The sequence below is a fragment of the Triturus cristatus genome, chromosome 6, assembly GCF_964204655.1.
Source record: "Triturus cristatus chromosome 6, aTriCri1.1, whole genome shotgun sequence".
NCBI classification, from domain to species: Eukaryota; Metazoa; Chordata; class Amphibia; order Caudata; family Salamandridae; genus Triturus; species Triturus cristatus.
Window position 1 is genome coordinate 1,695,475,401 of NC_140589.1, and position 18,530 is coordinate 1,695,493,930.

An 18,530-nucleotide genomic window follows, 5' to 3' on the forward strand; every position below is an offset into this window, starting at 1 on the left:
CTGTAGAGGGAATGAAACCAAAAAGTGGTCAGTCCAAGCCTGTGGGACCGGCGGGTAAATCTTTATAGGACTAAGGTTGGAAAAAATAGGGTCCAACAAATGGCCGGCCACGTGTGTACCCTCGAACGTGCTGCGTCTGCTGGAAGGCCTCTAAATCGGCCTAGAAGCTGACACAGTGTAAGGAGTGACGCCTGGGGACTGGGCTGGGTGTTTAAACAAACGAACCGTGTTTTAGCTGGCGATTTTGCATGTTATTTTTAAAAATTGTCTTGATGTCTTGCACATGAAACAATTAAATAGTGTTGAGCACTTTTTAGCTCCACGTTTGTATTTTGCTGATTTTAAACTTTAAAAAACGAATAAAAACGACTGTGCTGTTTCTGCTGTGAAAGCGATGGCTGGGTGCTGGTGCATTAGGTTTAGTGCTCCCCCCTACCTGGGCGACCGTGCTCGCCTGAGCTGGCGCCGCGTTTTAGGAGGTTTGCACTCTAGTGTTCTGTCTGTGGCGGATATATTACGTCGCACTGGAGCGACCGCGTAGCCGACGCGCGCAGCGGGTGCGCCGGTGGCGCGCCAAAGGCAAGCGCGTCTGCGCCCGTCCGCGCCTCGGTCGCGCCTTCCGCCAGAAATTATGCCGCCCCAGTTTCTATAGTTTGTAAGGATAGGGACACTGCTCGGCACTGCTACACTTGTACGAGTTAGGTAAGTGTAGCTTTGCCTGGGGGGGTGCCGGGGCTAAGGCCTCCTACGAGGACTGGTGCTTCTCCATTACATGAGGAAGCTTTGAACTGTGGCCTCCTCAATGTTAGGTCACTTTCAAAACACGCAACTGAAATTTAATTGCTAATTGAGGAGCACAATTTAGATGCCTTGTTCATGACTGAAACTTGGCTAGAGCCAGGGCTGGATCTTGAATTGGGGTCAGTGTGCCCCTCAGGATTCAAAGCCTTTCATAAGCCGAGATCCAGCGGTAGGGGGGGTGGAACCGGGATCATATATAAAGATACGTGGGACTTCTCGCCACTGGATATAGATGAGATTATGCATATGGAAACTTTGGGCTTTTCGTTAAAGGATAGGTCCGGCCATTTTCTGACTGGTATAGTCTGCTATAGACCACCAGGGGCCATAAGTGACCAGTCACATCAGCAATTACTTGATGTGATCAGTAATCTGGAATTTACTCACCACAGACTGTTAATATTGGGAGATTTTAACCTCTGCCCAATGTAAAGTTGACAACAGCCTACAACAATATTATTCAATCATGTGCCAATTTAAATTTGCCGCAACTGGTGTTGGAGGCTACTCATACTGCAGGCCATGTGCTTGACATGATATTTGCTGGGGATAACGTGGTGGCCATGGACAGTATTTTACCAGTGGATTGGTCCGACCATCATTTGGTCAAATTTTGAATGCTACCGGTCCTAAGAAGTAGGCCCCCTGCCCGGGAGGAAAGGTGTGCCCTGGGTAGGGATTGGAAGGCCCTAATGAGGAAAGCCCAAGCAGCGCCACTTTTTGGTTTGGTCCCCCTTATTGACCTGGGGAAGTCGGTCGATGAGAACTATGGGGCGCTGTGCAGGCATCTGGTGGACACCATTAATCTGCTTGCTCCCCTGAAGCGGGCCAGGAAACGGGGGTCTCCCTCTGCCCCATGGTTTTCGGAGGAATTAAGGAGTTTTAAGATCAAGTGTAAACACGCAGAGAGGCAGTGGCGTAGTCACTACTCGGATAATGATAAAATTATCTGGAGGGATCTTTTAGCCAGATACAAAAAAGCTATAGTGACCACTAAGGCAACATATTTTGCGGACCTTATACTAAAGGCACCTAACAGTGTGAAATGTGTCTTTAACATTTTGAGAGACATTACCAACCCAGAGTGTATTTGTAACAAGATTACTCCCTCACAGGAGATATGTGCTGGGCTGGCAGCCTTCTTCCACGATAAAATCAAAGGAATTATTGAGGGTCTGCAACCTGACCCCTTGTTAAGCACTAGGGTTGGGGCGGAACCATTGATAGTTAACCCACCTGGTTGGACGGACCTTGGGGAATAACTGTCTATGGCAGGGCCTTTCCTTGATCACTGGGCCTGCCCCACTGAGGAGGAGTTCATTAGGTTGGCCAAGAAAGTGTGCTCTGGTTCTCCGTTGGATCCTATCCCTCAGAAATTTTGGAAGGAACTGGGTTTTGAGACTTTTCCGCATCTCTACCAGATTGCTATTCAATCACTCAGTAGCGGAGTGGTTCCATCTTGCTGGTAGGATGCGTTGGTCTCACCCCTTCTGAAGAAACCTTCTTTGGACCCCTCTTGCTATGGAATTATAGACCCATCTTCCTGTTGCCTTTCCCGGTTAAGATAGTGGAGCGCCTGGTCAGTCAGGAGCTCTCTGGTTTCCTGGAGGGCAGCAACAAGCTGGAGGAAAATCAGTTTGGCTTCCGCCCCGGGCACGGGACGGAGACCGCACTGATTACCGTTTTAGACGATCTTCGGATGCGTGCGGACAAGGGTCATTCTGCAACATTGATATTGCTAGACCTATCCGCCGCATTCGATACGGTTAATCATGACATTCTCTTGCAAAGGCTTGAGGAGGTGGGAGTTACAAATCTGGCTTTGAAGTGGCTTCGTTCCTATCTGTCAGACAGACGGCAGGCAGTATTTCTGCCTCCGTATCAATCAGTCTTTCTGCCTAACAAACATGGTGTCCCTCAGGGATCTTCAATCAGTCCGGTCCTGTTCAATGTATATATGCGACCACTGTTTGAAATTATTAAAACTAACAACATCAGGGCGGTCAACTATGCTGATGACACGCAACTAATTTTTACCCTGGAGGGGGATCATGCGGACTCCTTAACTATTTTCCACAAATGTATGCAAGAAATGGTGTCTTGGTTGAAAAATAATGCCTTGCAATTTAATAGTGCCAAAACTGAGATCCTGCACTGTGCAGTGGGTAAAGTGCCGCAGGCTCTGCCTTCTAATTTTTGGTCTCTCCCCCTGGACACACCGCTGGTCCCTGTGAAGACAGTGCGTAACAATGAGAAGCTGAGTCTGGAGTCACATGTTAATAAAGTGGCCTCGAACTGCCATATGATCATCGGAGGCCTACGCAAGGTTTTACCACTGCTTCCCTCTAAAGTTAGAGGCACAGTGGTCCGATGTACTATTCTTACTCGTCTGGACTACTGTAATGCCCTGTTGCTTGAGTCCCCTGGCTACTTGATCCTGCGACTCCAGCGTATCCAGGCAGCAGCTGCAAAGCTTGCCTTAATGAGACCGCGCAACGCATTAACTACCAAGGCATTAACGGAGCTACATTTGGCTCCCCGTGCAACAAAGAATTTTGTTTAAGTCTTTGTGCACAGTCTTTAAAGCTCTTCGTGGGCTTGGACCTGGACCGCTGCAACGTCGATTTAGCTGGTATGTCCCCACGCGCAGCCTGCGCTCCGCGCAGCCAGGCTAGCCAGGGTCCCAAAGACAAAGAGATCCACTATGGGGGGACGAGTGTTCAGCGTTGCAGCCACCAGTCTGTGGAATAGACTCCCTTTAGAGTTAAGACAGGTTTAGGATTTGCCACGGTTTCGTAAGCATATTAAGACCTGGCTCTTTCCCAGAGCATAATTTCATGGGCTTTTTGTCCACTGATAGCTGTTGTTAAGTTTCTTCACTGTGTCTTTAGCGCCAGGATGCCCGTAGGGTTACAGTGCGCTCTATAAATGAAAATACATACATACATACATACAATCTTGGCTTTCCCACCGTTCTTAAGATGGAGATTGAGATCCCCTAGGATGGTAAAATTTGCCGTCTTACTGGCAAATTGTCCCACTTTGCTCAGTAGGTCTTCCCTAAATCCACTCGAGGGTCCGGGGGGCCTATAGATTAGGAGGTCAGATACTGTAAAATTGTGGTTAAGTCTGATTTTAAATGAAGCGCTTTCGCAGTCCACTATGTTCTCCTTAAACAGGCTGAAGGTATAAACTTCCTTAACAACCACTGCAATACCGCCCCCCTCCCTCCGCCCTCCTCCTCTGTTAATGGTCTCTAACACATAACCTTGAGGAAGAGCCAACCAAGGCTCTGCCACTGAGTCTTGGGTGAGCCAAGTCTCCGTTAGGAATAGAGCATCAGGGGACTCATCAGTTAAGAGGTCAAACACCTCGGCATGATGTTTCGTTTGCGGCAGTTCAGGCTGAGGAACTTATACTCTGTATGGCCTGGTGGGCATAGGACCCACTCCACTAGGGCCAGCTTGAATGCACAGAATTCACAGTGGAAAGATCAATCCTGAGAGGAACGAGGTTGAGAAGGGCAATAGGATGCCAAAGCCAGGAGCTCTTCCTGCGAATACCTAATAGAACCCACAGAGAAATATGCAGGGGTCCTGACGACTGGCAAAGGACCGGCGCAGACAGGTGCAGATGGGCTTGCCTCTGGTTCGCCTTCGGCGCGCCAGCTGCGCGCGTCCGCTGCGCACTTCCCCTGCGCGGTCGCAGCTGTGCCTGCATTTGAGCAGTCCGGGCAATCAGGGCCACAACAACTGTCCCGCTAATCCTACACTCCCCCCAAGATGGCGGAAGCGCTCCAGCCGCCCCGGGAGAGCTACTGCCTAGTGCCTTGCCCACCACCCACTGGAGCTCAATGCCTCCCGCAATTCCCAACAGTGCAGAGGGCAGGTAAGTTAAAAACGAAGCGCTATAGGTATTTAAGGAAATTATTTTTAAAAACGAAATGCGAGGAAACAACCGTGTGCACTCCCGGCTCAGGCCTCAGGAGTCTAGTGTCTGCGCGGTCGCAGCTGTGCCTGCATTTAAGCAGTCCGGGCAATCAGGGCCACAACAACTGTCCTGCTAACCCTACACTCCCCCCAAGATGTCGGAAACGCTCCAGTCGCCACGGGAGAGCTACAGCCTAGAGCCTTGCCCACCTCCCGCTGGAGCTCAATGCCTCCCGCAATTCCCAACAGTGCAGAGGGCAGGTAAGTTAAAAACTAAGCGCTATAGGTATTTAAGAAAATTATTTTTAAAAACGAAATGCGAGGAAACAACCGTGCGCACTCCCGGCTCAGGCCTCAGGAGTCTTGTGTATAGAGTATATCGGAGAAACTATATTTCCATTACCCTGTCCGCTAGTATCAACATGTTTCGGCCTGTTCCTACTGACCTGATGGGTCACAGGCCTTCTTCAGGATACAGATCCCTTAGTGAAGTCTTAATCCCTCCTAGTTGACTAAACTGAATGCTAGGGACAGATGTATGGCAATACTTGCCTTTGATAGACACTCTGGAAGCGGACCTACAAAGATTATATGTTGTTTCATCAGTCAGGATCTCCTTTTTGAATACATTGATCTACAAATTCATATAGTAAAAACCTATTCAAAATAAACCTCTCATCATCATATGGCTCCCAACACACTTGTGTCACTATTGTGAGACACTCACCTTAAATGAAGCTAAAACCATCTACAAAAATAAAATCAGCTTCCTCATTATTGCTGCTACAAACTCTGGGCCAGATGGGAACGTTGCCCTATAGTCACACTCTGCAAACAAAGACATTTAAAAGAGAAGAACCTTTTTGATGTGTGGTAGTGAATTCTATAACTTATGTTAACATGGGCTCCTCCTTTTTATCTCATGTCTTCTGTTAATCATTTTAACTGTCAATATCTATTTATTTATCTCCAAACGCAATCTTAGGCTGGCTGAATAACCGCTACAATTCGCTGGTCACTTCTAGTCTCTGAGATCCCTCTGTCACAACAGTAGCCTAGAACTTGGGGAGTTGCACATTTATTGCACCTGTCACTCAACCTCACTATTACTATGCCAATCAATCAAAACTTGTGTCTCAGTTTGGATATCCTCTGTGGTCTGGCCACTGAGTATGAGAGCGACCGCGTTCTGATCCGAAACCCCCCAACCCCCTTACTTCATCAAGGTGCAGCGTCTCCATATAAGACACTCTTCACCCTCCGAAGCTGATACTTGTGAGTCGATGTTTGGGAGCGGTGAGGTTAGGGGTGCATTCTCCTCATTGGCTTTTCCTAGAAGGTGAGTGTGCTACTAAAGGCCATTCAGGCAAAGTGTAATTTGTACTCTTATTGTAATATTACCATGGGACCCTGGCTTTAACAATGCAGACTGTTTCAAACATGTGAATCTTTGTATGATACTAACCCAACCCTGGAGAACTGTAGTTACAGGTAGGTTTTTCATCTAGTTGTTTCAGTGGCCTCTGGGAGCGGTAAGTTAGGGGTGCATCCTTCTCATTGGCTGTTGTTCAGATCTTTACCCAGAAGGTGAGTGAGCTACTAAAGTGACACTGAAGCCTTTCAGGCAAAGTGCGATTTGTAGTCTTATTGTAATGTTACCATAAGACCCCGGCCTTAACAATGCAGACTGATTCAAGCATGTGAATCTTCGTATGATATCAACCCTGGAGAACTGTAGTTACAGGTAAGTTTCTCTTCTAGTTGGTGCCTGTTTTTGTGTGCCCTTTACCCCCCTTAAATGTAATGAAGGTCAACCTTGGCTATTGGGAACCATTTCTGCTTTGGCGACTGAAAACATGGTCACCGAAACCCATGGCTTCACAGGTTTTCTTAATCCATTTAACATTTTGATTGGTAACTTATTGTTTCAGGTAGAAAAGCTGAAAACCACAGTCGCTCAGCTTCAGAAGGAAAATAAAGCTAGCCGTGGTAAATTGGAGCTCTTTACAAAATCCTATAAACAGTTAGAACAAGAAAAAGAAAGTCTGCAAAAACACATTGCGGAGCAGGAAACTGTCCTGGAGGATCTAAAAGTACAGAAAGAGCAACGTAAGTTATAAAAATAAATTACAAATGGGCTGAATTTTAGGCATGTTTTAAGTTTTACACTTATATTACCAAAGTGTTACATCTTTTTACAATGGTTGTCCAACGTGAGTGCAGGACAATCATAGTCGTGCCAAATGTTAAATATATCCATGTTAAATAAATGTACATATATTGACTAAATGGATTTTAGTTAGTGGTATTTCTGAAAATCTGTCTTGGATCTGACCCTGCTTGGACCTATTTGATAATCCCCATTTGAAAAAGCAGTTGACAGGAATACACTTGACCAATGTCTGGACTGTGCTCTCTTTCAGTATCATTAGAAGAGACTGTTAGTTTCAATAGTACCAACACTAGCAGCAAAGACTTTAACCGCCCTGTCTCTTAGCCTGAAGGATCAAATTTTCAAAACGTTTCCCTCTGCTGGTATCGGAATGGTTAAACTTGCTAGCAAGGATTTGAAGTAGTTGGAAGGCTGGATTTTAGAGATCGGTAGCGCAAAAAGTATTTGACAAGATCTCACATAGGAGTATGAGAAATAGTGGTTCTTCACAAACCTATGCATCACAAGCCTGTAGAAATGCCTCCTCCTATAGTTTTGAGAAAATGGAATACCGTGGAGATCTAGCCGAATTTCATTTCAGTCTGTAGGAAAGATAAGGGTGAAAAGTCTAAAGATAATGGTGATGTTTGTCTCGGGCATCACGGAACACTTAAAATGTTTTGTATTCTAGATATTTTACGCTGCACATCTACCATACATTATGTGCAGACACTTTTTGAGGCATCATTCATTAAATGGCATTAGAAATCTATGAAAAAATGCGTAATGCCGTTGGAGCAAGGTAATTAGTTGAAATTCGTCGCTCTGGTTCAGCTAATGCACATGCAGTGCTTTCTCAAAAGTTCACATAGACATAAAATGTAAACGTGTTCCCCTTCCCAGTCTGAAATATATTTATTGATTTGTTAGTGTAATTTGTCTTCAGTAATTGCACATTCCGCTCCACAAAAGTCCTCAAAAAATAAAGTATTATTATCTGGTAAATATTACTATAGTTTTGACACTTGATTTATCAATATCCTATATGTTTTTGATTTTTGTATACACTTGTTTTCCACTTTTACCCAGGCGAAGTGCTGGATAATGAATTAAAGAAATTACAATCCAAAATTGAAGAATTAAAGGAATATGCAGAAGAGAAAACCAAGGAGGCAGAAGAAAGCATTGACAAGTATTGTGGGCTTTTGATCAGCCAGCACAAGCTAGAGGAAGCCAATGAAATGTTACAGAACCGTGTGGACTTCCTCACTGCTCAGCTGAAACCTCCTCATGTGCAAAGTACTGTCACTTCGCTATCACCTTCTGAAAAAGCATGTAGCAAAAAGACACCGAAGGAGAAAAGGCTATCAAAGGGCCCTTTTTCATTCGCTGGTAAAAGGCCAAGAGCCCAGGAAGGAAAGGACGATGAGAAAGAACCGAAAACAAACACACCCAAGAACATGACAAAGAGGGCAAAAAGCAAGATCAATACTGATGCCTTCCGTAAAATTGCCAACGAAGATGGTGAAGACATGCTTGAGGGACTTCCAAGTGTTGTTCAGAAAGGTATGAAGATTTAACAAGGGGAGTAGATACTGCAGTTCTTAGATTGCGGAATTCTTCCTAAATATGTATCTTTGTACATTCCTCAGCAGATTCTCATAATTTAAGTAGGAGAGGTACAAATAGCAATTTTTAAAAGTAATGTCTATGTTCGGCTTGGTATTACAAAATGTCATACAAACTAGTTCAATATTTATATAGCACAAGCAGAACCATGCCTGTTCAATTGTGAGGTCCTGATTACCTTGCCCTTACTTCTGTCTCAGACTACTACAAATGGCAGATGTAATTGTTCATGGTGCCTACATACAACTACCATGATCGTCTGCCCCCGTTCCTTACTTCCCAGTGCATAATAATATAATAATGAAGATTAGTTCAGTTCAATACATATATGTTCTCTCACTCCTCCAATAGGGAGCATAAAGAGCCCATATAATTGGGCCAACTTGGGGTCTCTTTTCCCCAAGGTTTCCTATAACAGATTTAATTGGGACCCTTTTAAAAAATATATGGCTTTTTCCTAGCCATTGTCTGTCAATCAGGTGAACAGCTCCCTTAACAGCTCTCCCAATTTCTAGGATTCAGATTTATTGTACACCTTTCTGTCCCTTGAAGATAATACAGGCCATCTGCAATTGGGAAATAATATTTAGTTTGCAAATGTATCAGTTGTAAGATGCTATGTCCTATACAGAACATTTTCTAGAGTGTCAAAGTTTATACGCCAAAGGCATTCTTCTCTTTTCATGGCACATTTGCGGGCAGGCATTGAGTTAGTGTACCAAGGAGCAGTTTTCAATCGGGTTTTGATACGTTTGTTGCTAATGGTACAGAGCGTGTCAACGCTACTGGAAATCTGCTTACAGTATATACCATATTTAAAGGATGGGTCACATCTTGGGAGACCAAGGCTTGAGAGATTAATAGAGGGTGCATGGTATCTGAAGTAATTTTCCTCCAGTTGCTAGACACCTTGTATGTTCGAGAGGGGGCAGTAGGAGAGGGATAGGTGAGAATTTGTATTAGGACTTGGAAGTAGTCTCATCATCTTGTTGGGAGGACCTAAGTGAGGAAATCAACTGGTTCAGGTAGGGCCCGATACTGTGGATGGGAGTGATCACATATTGCTGCAAGGAGTGAGAGCGCAGAAGACTGAACCATAAAGGTCTTAGCTGTTGTCAATATGTAAATTGTAGTCAACATGGTTAACAAGGTGAGTCTGAGGGGTAAAGAATTCACAGAATTCAGTAAATATTTAGAATAATTTTTCAGGATGATGACAGTTTAGCATAAACGAGTAGTTGAGATGTCTTGTGAGCTAGATATTTGCAACTAAAGCATACGAGTAGTGTAGGATGGGCGGTAGTCGAAAGAGAAATTAAGAATTTGTGTCTAGAGCAGAAGGTACTACTGCCATTGCATTTGTCGTTGTAGAGGGCGTGAAAGTTGAGTGGGGTTGCTTCAATCAGTTCAGAGTTTGGGTCATTTGTTTACCTTGGTTTCCGTTATGCAGATAATGTCTGAAGTATCTAAAAATGAGGCTACAGTTTTCTGTGTTATGTTTGAGTGTCGAGCGGGCATTGAGGAGAGCTACCTGTAAAACCTGAGTTGATAATTTGTTGTTAGAATTTGCACTATAGCTTACCTTAGGGTTTCCATGTAGAATAGTAAGAGTGCGCAGCTTGGAAATGGTCTGAGCCATAAGATCTGCGGACAGGAGCGTTTCTCTTGAGTGAGAAATCATTTGTGTGAGTTTTTTGAATGGGTTGGAAGAGATAGCATGACCAGCAGCTCACAGGTGCAGATGGGTTGAGACTGGTGTGCCTTGCCTTTATAGCGACATAGCCATGGCAACCCAGTATATTGGTGCCAATCAAGGGAGGGCGGAACCAATGTCACCTAATGGAAATTTAAATAAAAAAAAGCGAGGCAAGTCAAAGAGTTTAACTTGAGCCCAGAAGCACCTATGCTGGGTTGTTAAAGCTCTCCAACGCTCCTATTGGGAAAGTAATAACAATTAAAACAAAAGGTAGAAATGTAAAACATAAAAAATGATTACTAGAATAACAAACTTCATGCTAATGCAGGTATGAGTTACAGTTATTAAATTACTTAAAGTTGGCAAAGGTTCCAGCACAAGAAAACAAAAGACAGAGGAAAGAAAAATTAAATCTGGCAAACTGGATCACACTCCATTATCTGCGCTGGTTTTACCAGCTAATCTGATGTTTGTTTGACAACTGAAGGGTTATTTGCAGATCTGGGGCAGGTGCTTGGTCCACTGGCATCTCTGCTCCAGGTTTCGCAGACTGTTAATGAGTGGGTGATTTCTGTAAGGTGGTGATGCATACTCTCAGCACCTGAAGTTGGTGCAGTCATTGCCTTCCGAATCAAACTCTTTTCGCTGTTTGACTGATGGACAGCTGGAAGACAGTATAAGCCAATGGGGTAGCCCAGTTACGTGCAGAACCTGGGGATTCGTGCAATAAGCTGGAAGAGTCACCATCCTTTTTGATTTCACCTTCTTTATATTGCCTTCCCCTTCCCCTGTTGTAAACTTACTGCTCAGACTGCAGGTAGCAGGCCTGAGGTGCTGCACTCTTCTTGCTCTATGAACTGCACAAATCATCCAGTTGGTTTTGAAGGGTTTCTGTTCACTGCTACTGTATTGCTCCTTTCCCTTTGGTCATACCTCTGCTATTTGTATATTCTGTGGTAGCTCTAGATACTAGTTCATAGATCAAATGATACTCCTGCTTGAGGTCTGTCATTTCGCAGGCATGTTTCTATACCTCTTTCACACTTACTTGCTCCAAAATAATTGCCTACTGAAAGTCTTTCATTCCTGCCAAACATCACAATGTAGTCATTAAGCCGTTACTTTTGCAAATGTGAACCTGTGTAAGTGTTGGCACATGCATATCTGCTGGAGTTGCAAGGTGCCTCATAGCCGAGCAGCGAGTGATTAAAGGTCTATACTTCTGCCTCACCTTAATACATGCATGAAGTTGTCCTTGTCTTTTTTATGATTAAAAGGATTAACATCTTATGAATCAAGTGATCCTCAAAATCTCTTCCATGGTCCAAAGGAATTCAGGCAGCCTAGAATTCAGGCAGACTATCAGTATTGAACACAGAACATCTCCAACAGTGCTTTGGCAGCTGTGATAGCCTTTTGCTTTCCTGCTGGGTAAGACCTGTGCATCGTGAGTTAAGTGATAGCCACTAGGTTATGTATGATTCCTTTATTGTGTGCAAGAACACGACGTTGAGTTACTCTTGGTCAATAGGGCCTTTACCTAGGTGACCTAATTATACTATGACCTACATTAGTATATTATGAATGTAACATTGACATGTTCAAGGTGAAATATACGCACAGTGCACTGGGTAACCATGGAGGAGGTAACATTTCAACTCACTTGTAAGATGTTTTAATAAATGGTAAAGAAGCACGCATCATGATATTCTAGCATCTGAAAGAGACACGTTAGTGATAGATTCCTTACCTTAGAATATCCCCAGGCGTCAGACTGGATCCGGAAAGCTTTAGTCAGCAGTACCCCTGCTCGTCGATACGTGTCGTCGTACGGCTCTGTGTGCCTCGCTGGCATCGTATTCGCCGAGATGACGTCACTGGAGCTACTTAGATGCGCCTACGCGCACTGACGTCAGTTCTTTCTTTTTCCCCGCCAACAAGCGCAGATCTGCAGAGAGCGGTACCCCGTCACTTGTTGACTAAGTATTTGTTTGTTATAATTTGTAAGTGAACTTACCCCTGGTGCATTGGGATGCCCAGTTTCAAGCTTTGCAGGGCCTTTCCGCGCACAAAGTCACTGACGGACCCGCACTGTGAGTGTCTCTTCTGCCTGGGGCATGACCACGACACCGAGTCGTGCCCCTACTGCCGGGCCATTGCCCCGAAAACTTTGCGGGAGCGGTTCTGAAAGTGACTGGAGGCCCGGGAGTCGGCCCCACGTCGTTCCAGGTCCCTGTCCCGTGGGAGGTCGAAGGCCCAGTCGCAGAGCAAGCACCATCATTCAACGTCTTCGCACTCGAAGACCAGGTAAGGCGAAGCACAAGAAGTCGAAGAAGAGTCAGTCGAGGCTCCACTGTCTGGACCAAAAACGTGCGCTCTCCTTTTTCCTGAATCGCACACAAGCATTCCGGGTGCATGATCAGCTCTATGTTGGCTACGCTACGCTAAGAGGACTATCTCCCGCTGGGTCGTCTTGCGTATCAAGGCCAGTTATTCTAGGGCTAAAAAGGAACCTCCGGTGGGGCTACGAGCCCATTCCACCGGGGCGACAGCAGCTACTACTGCATTGGGATGCGGTGTCCCCCTGCAGAACATCTGTCAGGCTGCCACGTGGGCTTCGCTGCACACTTTAACAAAGCATTATTTCCTTGACAGTCAGGTCCGAAGAGACTGCTTCTTTGGCCGTTCTGTTCTCCGTGACTTTCTGGTGTAATCTTGTTCGCAGACCCACCACCGGGGTTGGTATTGCTGGGGTATCTATTCTAAGGTAAGTAATCTATCACTAACGTGTCTCTTTCAGATGCACAAGTTACTACTTGTGTAACAATATATCTGTAAGAGACATTAGTTAGTGATAGATTCCTTACCGCCCCACCCATCCTCCCTGTACTGCGAACTGATTTCTAGGGTTAAGGTCATCCTTGCGGGACCTAGTTTCTATGCACCAGTGGTCCGTATGTTACATGGCTCTGCGTTCCTGTCGCGGAAAGTTGTGTACAGAACTGACGTCAGGGCACGTCTAAGTTGCTCCAGTGACGTCACCTCAGCGAATACGACGCCAGCGGCGCACGCGGAGCCGTACGACGACGCCTATCGACGCGCAGGGGTACTGCTGACAAAATCTTTCAGGATCCAGTCTGACTCCTGGGGATATTCTAAGGTAAGGAATCTATCACTAACTAATGTCTCTTACAGATATATCGTTACACAAGTAGTAACTTGTGCATTCTGTTTAAAATTAAATAGATATTGTATGTTTTAACCTGAACTTTACTTTTCAGTACAGGGAACAAGTTGATAGACGTTGCCACATATTGATAGTTTCTGCTTTTGTTTAGTGATTACTTGGCAGCTGTTGAAATGAAATTTGAATTCAAATTATTTTGAGGTTGAAGATTAATTAATTAATTCAAAATTCTGAATGTGGAAATGTGTGTGTGTGAAGTGTTGACAAAATATGTATTCTTTTTTGCGACGCACGCTTGTGTGTGAGAACCCAATATAAATTCAGAAAAACCCTTCTCTAACTCCAACAGAAGGCATGTCCACTCCAGCAGATTATCATTCGGCAAATCTCTTTATTCGTCAAACACCATTCAGCGCGTTTCGACAATCTAGTTGTCTTGATCATGAGCTGGCACCCGTGAGTGAAGACGAACAATTTAAGCATTTAACACATCCCAAAAATAAACAAAGGACTGCGGGTTTATATATTTACATAGTGGCGGTAGTTAGTGAGGGTTCTCAGAGATAGGAATTCCTTAGATGTTTGCTTGCTCATAACTTTAGCACTGTTTGATCTCCAGGAAACTTTGAAGATGTATTTTTTTTTTCTACATTAGCTGGGGATGCCAAGTTTTGTGGTGATCATTAGAAAAACTGGGGTCCCAAATCGGGGTTTTCCACCAATGCATTTTCCATAGACGTTTTAGACGGTCGTAGCGGCAAAATGGCTGAACGGATATACATGAAATTTAGTAGGAATATAGATTTTGCTGTAGAAAGGGTTTTTTGTTATTTGAGCTGAATTTGTTCAATTGTTTTTAAGTGATGAGGGACTAAAACTTAGTGCTATATTGGGCCACGATATACCACCGTACCTTTGCGGTATACCGCGGTACATTACTATGATGAAACACATTATTGGCTAATGAAAGCCCTTGCAAAATAAACAGGCCGATATATTGTTTAGATTACACTTTGCCTTTGTTCTGTGTTTTGAGATGAAATATAGCTACACCTCTACAAACATCTGAGTTGATTCTCCAGGATTTGTAAGTGCGGTCAGCAGTTTTGATTCATGTATTGGCCATCCGTCATTACGCGATGACTAACTATATAGTGGCGGTAGTAGAAAGAGAGAACAATACAATTTCAATCATCAACTAAGTGTCTTGAATGATTCCCAACCTTCTACATGTGTTAGTCTCTTGTATCGGCCCCCCCCGCCCTGCCGACTAAGTGCTGTATTTCTCCCAGGCGCCCCAAATCTTTTTCCATTTCTTTGGGCATCCTCTGCTTTGTTAAACTACTTTCTCTGCTTACTTGCACCAATCGAAGTCTCATTTCCAGTCTCTAATCTTTGGGGGTTCAGTGGCTCCCCACGCCCTAGTGATGTTCCTCTTTGCCACCATAGCATCCAACATCAGCCAGACGTTGGTTTGTTTAGGCCATATTGTTTCCCCAGTTACTCCCAACAGGTGTCACCTTGCTCCTCCTGGGACATTCAGACCCACTACTGCAGTCATTATACGGGCTACTTCAGTCCAGTATCTTTGGATTTTGGAGCATGCCCATAGGGTATGAAAAAAGGAGCCCATTTCCCCACAGCCCAATGCGCATTGACCCGAGTCACAGCGGGCTGTTTTGTGTTGGAGCGAACGAGAAGTATATGACCTATGTAGAATCCTAAGTTGAATTAATCGGGTCCAAGTGCGTAAAGCACTTTCCTTAGGACTCTGTAGGGCCTCAGCCCAATCGTCCTCTTCAAGTAGACCTACGTCTGTCTCTCACGCTTTCCTCAGGGGGCCTAACGGATCCAGTAAATTATTCATTATCTTCCGATATGTTAACGGGATGGCCTGGTCTGTTAACGGGTCAAGGAGTAATCTATCTTCTAATGGGGAGTTGTGCCCCTTCCAGTACATGGCATCTCTGGGCAGGTTTCAGTTTGTAAATCTTCTAATTTAACCACTGTCCCTTTTCGCCAAACCTCTCCCAGGTGGTCTATCCCAATGAGGCTCCACTTATGAAAGCCCTGTAGCCTCCTCATTCACCCAGCCAATCACATTCCCAGAGTGGAATGTGTTTAGTCAGTTTGGGCTTCCATCCTAATAGTTTTGTGGCCGTTCTCTATGTTTGTGCCACCGTACGAGTATGTATAGGATTTGTTTTTTCACGGTCTTTCCAATACAGTATCTCCGGGTCCCCTCCGTTTCCCATAGCGTGGTGGTCTACCCGGTATGCTGGTTCCACCTAAAGACACAATCATTGATATTTATGAGCTGGGATGCAAGATAGTAGCTCCTAACATCTGGGAACGCTAGCCCCCACTTCATATATTTCCTTCCTTAGCTTACACAGCGCAATTCACGGGCTACCCCCTTCCCATAACAGGGTACTAACTCCCCTTCTATCGCTCGAAAGAACGTGGTTGGGTATGGGGTGTTCTGAAACACGTATACAAGCCACGGAAGGGCCATCATTTTGAACAATGCGGCTCGACCCATGAGTGTAACCAAGAGTCGACTCCAATGGCACACATCCCCTCGCAACCTCTCCAATTGAGAATATAAAGTCATCGCCAAAAATTCCCGCTCCGATTTAGTGATCCAGATCCCTAAATACTTGAATTTGCCTTTTGCGTTAGGGCTGTACAGGCTGATGTGAGAGGTGGGATCTCTCTGGCTAAGGGAAAAACGATTTGTCCCAATTAATCTGGTAGCCCGAGTAGCTGCCAAAACTTTGAAAAATATGTATGTCTATAGAAAGTCTGACGAGGTTTATATGCATAAAGTAGTATATCATCCGTCTATAAGGAAATTCGTTCCTCCCAGCCTCCCCCAATGTCTATGCCATACACAAGAGGGTACCTGCTCACCCATGCTGTAAGCGGTTCATGTGCAGTAGCAAAAATGAAAGGGAAAAGGGGGCAGCCCTGTCTTGTGCCCCGTGTGTAGCATAAAGGGCCTGAATGCTGACCCATTTACCTGGACTCTTGCTGATGAATCGGAATATAGCAAACATACCCAGACACAAAATGTTGGACCAAAACCAAGTCTAGACAGTACCGCGAATAGGTATGGCCATTCAATGCTGTGGAACACCTTATGGGCATCCAATGACAGCACCGCGGTGGCTTCGGCTGATTGGGAACCAGTTACGGACATGACGCCATATAGTCATCAGAAATTTAGCCTGGTGCTCCTGTGTGGCATGAACCCGGATTCGTCTGAATGAATTATTGTGAAGATAATGGACGCAGTCGATTAGCTAGCACCTTAGCTAGTACCTTTGCTTCGAAATTCAGGAGGGAAATGGGTCTATATGCACTACATAACTCAGGGGTGGGGGGGTCTAACCTTCTTTGGTATAACCACTATGGTGGCCATTCTTAAATCCTCTTGGAGCCATACCTCCTCCTTTGCTGCTTGGAACATATTCAGCATTGGTTGAGCTATTGTTTCTGCTACACATTTGTATAGTTCGGAGGGCAGTCCGCTTGGACCTGGTGCCTTCCCGGACTGCAAATCCTGAATGGCTCCTATGACCTCTTCCTTTGTTAAGTCACTATCAATATCTTCCCTATCTTTTACCAAAAGGTCTGACAAATATCTCTAAGTAAATCCGCACAATCTTCCCCTGTCCTATCAGCGGCAGACTGGTATATTTCCTCATAATATGTTGCGAAGGCCTCAGCTATTTCTGATCCAGACCGAAATGTTCCGCCATCTTGTGCCTGGATCTCCAGCACCCAGCTTTGGTCCTGGTCTCTCTTTTCTAACCATGCTATTAATGTATTAGCCTTATCACTTAGATCGTATAGGTGCTTCTGTGTGACCACCGCATGCGTCCGAGCCGCCTCTTTCTCCAAGTCACCCTATTTCCTGCTGCTTAAGACTTATCTTGTGTCCCAACTCGGTGTCCGATATGCCCTTTTCCCCCACCTGTAACTCCAAGGCAGTAATTTCTTGTTCACGTTCAGTGCAGCGGAGATAAAATTATTTTCTTTTGCCCCCGATCTCTGCTTGTACGTAACCCACTACCACCGATTTGTAATCCTCCCTCAGTGTGCATGGCGACCTCACTCACCCAGCGTTTTCATCAAAGTGCTGTTTCGATGTTTTCCTCAACTTGTCTTGAAATTCTGGGTCCTTAAACTGCCAGGGGTCAATACGTGGAGGGAGTAAAATCTTGGGTGGGGCCTTGTGGACTTACCTCCACTGGGGAGTGGTCTAATATGCCCCTTGCTTTGTGTGTGTGCACCGCGGAAGCAACCCTTGTGTATGCTCTGTGTGAATAGATAGTCCAATCTGGACCCGCTGCCATGTGCAGCAGAGACCTGTGTATTGCCTGGCAGTTGGATTATATGCCCTCCATAGATCTGTGAGTCCCAGTGCCTCTGCGAACCCTCTCAGTAGCTCCAAGACTGCGGCGTGGCAGGAGACCGTCATCCTATCTAGGTCTGGTGTAGCATTCATGTACCCACCCAATATTAGGATACCTGGGGGCATGTCGAGCAGTAGTTTACTTAGTGCCGGGAGGGTGTTGGCATGAAGTTTCGGGGGTACATATGTAGAACACAGGTTAAGGGCCTGTCCCTCCCACATTCCGTCTATTGCCGCGTACTACCGAATGGGTCCTGCCAAGTGCAACCTGACAGGAAGGGTACCGTATTTTTTATCAGTTTCGCCATCCCTCTAGACCCTGAGGTAAATCCCGCATGGGCCACCAGAGTGTTGCCAAATCTATTGAGCGCCAGACAGTGGTTACCCCGGAGAACCTGGGCATGTTTGGTATCAAATGTGTTGGAATCATACCCTAACACCGTTGTTGGAGGTATGATTCCATGCACTGGGGGGCTCCACTGGGAAGCTCACAGTGCTCCTGGTAGCAGCCTTCTAGGGTCTGCTAGCAAGCAAGTGCTGCTGCCAACCCCAGACACGATTCTGCCCTCCTGCTGAGCTTGAGCTGGGGAAGGTAGAACAATAGGTTTCCTGTCACAAGGAGGTGTGACCACCTCCCAGCCAGGACTTAGTGTATTTGGCTTGGGTGGGGGCACTTGGCCAGTGCCACCAGACTGCTTTGAAGGGCACATTTGATG

The 18,530-nt window shown here is 45.4% G+C and overlaps 1 protein-coding gene across 3 annotated transcripts in view; it reads left to right on the forward strand.

The window, feature by feature from the left end:
- The window catches only part of CENPF (centromere protein F), a 389,482-nt gene that overhangs the window by 337,235 nt on the left and 33,717 nt on the right, over nt 1-18,530 (forward strand). For all 3 annotated transcript variants that reach the window (XM_085612916.1, XM_085612917.1, XM_085612918.1), the window contains exons 17-18: nt 6,662-6,839; nt 7,972-8,448. In XM_085612916.1, coding sequence (XP_085469042.1) covers nt 6,662-6,839; nt 7,972-8,448 — 655 coding nt within the window. The remainder of the gene's footprint in view (nt 1-6,661; nt 6,840-7,971; nt 8,449-18,530) is intronic.